The sequence below is a fragment of the Penaeus monodon genome, chromosome 8, assembly GCF_015228065.2.
Source record: "Penaeus monodon isolate SGIC_2016 chromosome 8, NSTDA_Pmon_1, whole genome shotgun sequence".
In the NCBI taxonomy this organism is placed as follows: Eukaryota; Metazoa; Arthropoda; class Malacostraca; order Decapoda; family Penaeidae; genus Penaeus; species Penaeus monodon.
In genome coordinates this window covers 8,754,699-8,759,698 of record NC_051393.1, presented here as the reverse complement: position 1 = coordinate 8,759,698, position 5,000 = coordinate 8,754,699, and the positions used below count along the sequence as shown (strand labels likewise).

Genomic DNA, 5,000 nt, shown 5'->3' with positions numbered 1-5,000 from the left:
ATATATGTATATTATATGTATATTGAGCTCTTTTTGAGTCATTAATAATAGCAATGTTTTTACCATCTCTGGCATGTGTCATCTCATCTGGTGTGTCTCTGAATATACTTAGACTGATGCTAAGAATAGGTTTCCAAATAGATTGACTACTAAAAAAAAGAAAAGAAAAGAAAAAAAACATAAAGAGGACATTTCTTTAGTAGTGCCAAAACCAGCAACACACTAAATTTCTATATTAATTAGGACCTTGTTGACAAAGTTATATAATTATTTTTTTTTTTTATGATAGAATATAACTCTAGTACTTTATAACTATGATTAGATATTTAGAAATTCACATAATCCTTAACAGTTATGTAAATGTAAAAAATAGTAACAACAAATGAATTATTCAATAAATATTATGCAAAAAACTTATCTCAGGATCATATTCATTCACAAACAAACCTATCTTTCTGTGCTATAAAGATTATGAAATAAATATGACTGTGTTTGTGTTAACAGTTGTATATAACAGCTTCTTTATGTGTAGTATAACTATTAATACACTTTACAGGTAGCACCAACTGGCCTTCGCAGTCTGTGTACCATGGCCTGTGGGTCATGCAGCAATGAAAATGCCTTCAAAGCAATCTACATATGGTACCGAACCAAGGAACGAGGAGGTGATACAAACTTCACCAAGGAGGAGATAGAGACTTGCATGCTTAACAAGACACCAGGATCTCCACCTTATACTATGCTATCATTTTCTGGTAAGGACATCATTTTGATGGTTAGTCTTATTATATAGAAGATAGGCAGCTTTTCATTGCTCTTCCATAAGTAATGTGTTAGACCGAATGAGAACATTCAACATACTAAATGGATGCTTCAAATCAGCAATGTATTTTCCATGATACATCTCCCTAGTAAAAATAATCTCTTATGATTTTCATCCATTATTATTCAGTTTTTAATCAGCCTAATTTACTTCAATATTTCATGAAAACACAAATTTCTAATTAAAACTGACATATTTGCTTGTATTACTTTTGACATTACAGTCACCTATGACTTAAATAATAGGTGATCTTTCATATCACATAGAATATAATGATGGTCCACTTTGCCTTATGTCTTTTTCAGAATAAGAGCTTTTAGTTGCAGTCCACTTATTGTGGAGTAATTATCAAATATGATTTACATTAAAAGAAATTGTTAACCTTTAAAGGTATTCTCTTTGTATTACAGGCTTCAACAGACGGCAAGTGTCAGAGTTTGAAAAACTGTAAAATATGTTTTCTGTGAAAGTGAACACTTGCCACACAGTAAATGCCAATTGTTGTGTTTTGGACAATGAAAAGACTGAGCTTGCCAAGTGAAAGCAAGACCTCAAAATTGAAAAGGATATCAGGAGGTAACAGTAATAAAGTCAAGTGGAGAAGGACAAAACAGTTGTTGTTCAAAAAGTTTTAAAACAGTAATTTGATTACCTTCATCTCAGCATAGTTATGATAAACTGAACTCGCCTTCTCAAAAATTACATAAGGTAATATTTTTCATACATATGTGTGGTATTGAAAGAGAAAACTAACCACATATTACCTGGTCTCCTATCAAGCCAAAACATCAAAGTATGAAAAAAACTGTTCTTTAATTAAGCCTCTGCAAATCTATGTAAAAGAAATGATACCACATAAAAAGACAAAAGAAAAGAAAATTACTCAACAATATTATGTACATTTTAATGCTTCTTTGTATTTGAATATTCATTATTTATTTTCTTGAAATTTAGTAAGCTATTTTGTCTAAGATAAATATGTTTTCACAGGTGCATTCCATGGCAGAACCATGGGATGTCTTTCAGCAACTCGTTCAAAAGCCATCCATAAGATTGACATCCCTGCTTTGGATTGGCCCATGGCAAGATTCCCTCAGTACAAATATCCACTTGAAGATTATGTACATGAGAACCAACAGGAAGATGCAAAATGTCTGGAAGAAGTAAGTTTTAGTATGAAGAAAAAAAACTAGTTATTTATATCTTTAATAAATAGGAATTAGCCCTGCTTGAAATGTTTCATGATATATACTTTTGTCAGTTATTGTAAAAAAGATATTATTGCAGCTACACTCATTGTCAGCTAGATTTTTTGTTTCATTTGAGATCTATATTTCAGACAGAAGATCTTATTCACAAATATAATGCTGCTGGTAAGCCAGTTGCAGCTATTGTGGTAGAGCCCATACAAGCAGAGGGAGGTGATAATCATGCATCTCCAGAGTTTTTCCAGGGATTACAGCAAATTGGCAAAAGGGTAAGTGTAGTCAAGATCTACATATATAATTTTTCATATGAGAATACTTATATTGTAGAGAAAGGGTTTCAGAGTATTGTGAAATAATGTCCTCATGTTTTTAAGTCAATTTATTGTCTGTGCAGGACAACATATAGTAAAGTAATAAAGAAATATTGTCTTAATTTATTTTTCTTTTAATTATTATCAAGCCATTCAATGTTTATTTCTGTGATATATAACAAAAAGAAGTCAGATTTAGTAGTAGTCATCTTTGATCTCTAAATATATAGATTTTACACAGAGATAAAGCTAACAGACATAATTTTTATTTGTGTACATGTAACTGGATGTGAATTTAATATTTTAATCAAATTGTTTGTTTATCTGACTTTCAGATCATTTATGTTGTTAATCTAACAGACAGGTGCAGCACTCTTGATAGATGAAGTACAAACTGGAGGTGGCCCCACTGGAAAGATGTGGTGCCATGAGCACTTTAACCTTCCAGAGGCTCCTGATATTGTTACATTCAGTAAGAAGATGCTTACAGGAGGATATTACTTCAAAGAAGAGTTCAAGTAGGGATATAAAACACACTATGTCAGATATAACTAAAGTGGTGTATGCATGCTTACTTGTAAATATATAAGGCATTTCTTGCTGAAGTGAGGTATGTGAGATTCAGGATGGATGTTCATTCATGATATCAGGGTGGAGGTCAAACATTGCTTGAATGAGATACAACATAAAACTAATTAGAAAGTTGGAACACTGGTTTAAATTTAGGAAGAGTGAAAGTTCTGCTGCTGATTGACTAGGTCTCCAGCCCTTTTGAGACCATGGTCCATTTCAGGCATTCCTGTCTTGCATGTGTGTGTGTGTGTGTGTGTGTGTGTGTGTGTGTGTGTGTGTGTGTGTGTGTGTGTGTGTGTGTGTGTGTGTGTGTGTGTGTGTGTGTGTGTGTGTGTGTGTGTGTGTGTGTGTGTGTGTGTGTGTGCGTCTGTCTGTCTGCCTGTCTGTGTCTTCTTACCTAGTTGTTTCAATACAGGAGAAGAGTTGATCTCAAATGGTATATTTAAATTATGGGATAAATTTTTTCAAATTGGAACACATTTTTGGTATACACAATGGTATTTGGAAGATAGTTCTATGTTTCAATACTTGTGTTTGGGAAGCTGAAGTTTTTGACATCTTTCTTGCCTCTTTTCACTTTCAACTTTACATTGTGTTCTCTTATCCTTCTTGTTTTCAAAGTTATAGTAATCTTCATCTAACTTCGGTCTTCCTGTAACATAGTTGAACATCATAATCATGTTACCCCTTTTTCTTCTTTCTTCCAAAGTAGTAAGTGTATCTTTGTAGCTCACATCTCTTAGAGTAGATGCCCATCTTGTGGCTGCTCTTTGAACTCTTTCCAGTTTATCTATATCTTTTTTTACATGTGGACTCCATACCACTGCACCATACCCTAGACTAGGTCTAATGATGGCTTTAATGATCTTCTTTACCATATCTTTGTCCACATACGTGAATGCCCTCTTCATCCTGGCAATTAGCTGTAGCATTTTATGGTCCCCCCTGCTTTAGTCTTGTGTAAACCTTTTTGTAGGTCTTTTATTTTATTCTTTTTGAGTGTGATATTTTCGATGTTTTGATTTAACTTTGAATGGTTACTTGCCATTTCAAAGTATGGGTCCTGAACAAACACTGATTGAAATTTCTCATTACGGATTTTACACATTTCCTCCTCCTTAATATAAATGGTGTTATTGTCTTTTATGGTGCTAATTTGATCTCTACTTTTAGTCTTACTATTTATGTAGTTAAAGAAGAGCTTTGATTAATTTGTCCATTTATTGACTATATCCTTTTCAATGAGTATACCCAAACCCTCAGGTTTGGGTATTCTCATTTCTTCCTACCTTATACCTTTTATACACTGCCTGATATCTATGTCTTCTGAACCTTTTCCTAAGGAGTTATTTATTTTCTCTCATTTTCTTGCATTTATCATTGAACCAGCTTTGGCCATATCTTGCATCAGTTTTGAATCTTGATACAAATTTTTCAACTCCTTTTTTATAGACTTCACAAAGTTTTGAACATTGCATATCAAGGTTCTCTTCGATCAGGAGTGTTTCTCAGTTAATGACATCAAAGATATCTTTAAGGCTTTTATAATTACCTATCTTGTAATTGTACTTTTCTTTTCTTTCCTTTCTTATGATGAGTTTTTCCTGTAGCATACAGTATCTCAATTTAATTACTACATAGTCACTTTTTCTTAGAGGAGGACACTGTTCCATATCCTCAATATCATCTATATGCTTTGTAAATATGAAGTCATGCATAGATGGTCTATCTAGCCCTCTTACTCTGGTATGATCTGTTACATTTTGGGAAAGACAAAATTCATTTATGCCTTCTAGTAATATTGCATTCTACAGATCTGGCTGAGCTCTTAGATCAAAACTTTTCCAGTCAATTTTGCATTAAAATGGCAAGAATTTCTTTTGTATCCGTTTCCAAAAGTTGTAGGACTTTTTCCAGGCTCTTTAACATTTCTTGAATAAGGTTCTGGAAATTTTCTTATGATCACAACAATGTATGTGGTAGCATGTACACTGTGGTTATTATTATGTTTCCTTTGTGTATGTCTACTTCAACTGCCTTTAATTCTAATATGGGGTCTTGCTTAATCTCTATCTCCTGTATAAT

General features: G+C 33.0%; 1 protein-coding gene across 1 annotated transcript in view; it reads left to right on the top strand.

Moving 5' to 3' along the window:
- Positions 1-5,000, top strand: part of LOC119576124 (4-aminobutyrate aminotransferase, mitochondrial-like) — a 30,011-nt gene that overhangs the window by 22,052 nt on the left and 2,959 nt on the right. The window contains exons 5-8 of the mRNA XM_037923687.1: positions 557-755; positions 1,814-1,986; positions 2,163-2,300; positions 2,703-2,860. Coding sequence (XP_037779615.1) covers positions 557-755; positions 1,814-1,986; positions 2,163-2,300; positions 2,703-2,860 — 668 coding nt within the window. The remainder of the gene's footprint in view (positions 1-556; positions 756-1,813; positions 1,987-2,162; positions 2,301-2,702; positions 2,861-5,000) is intronic.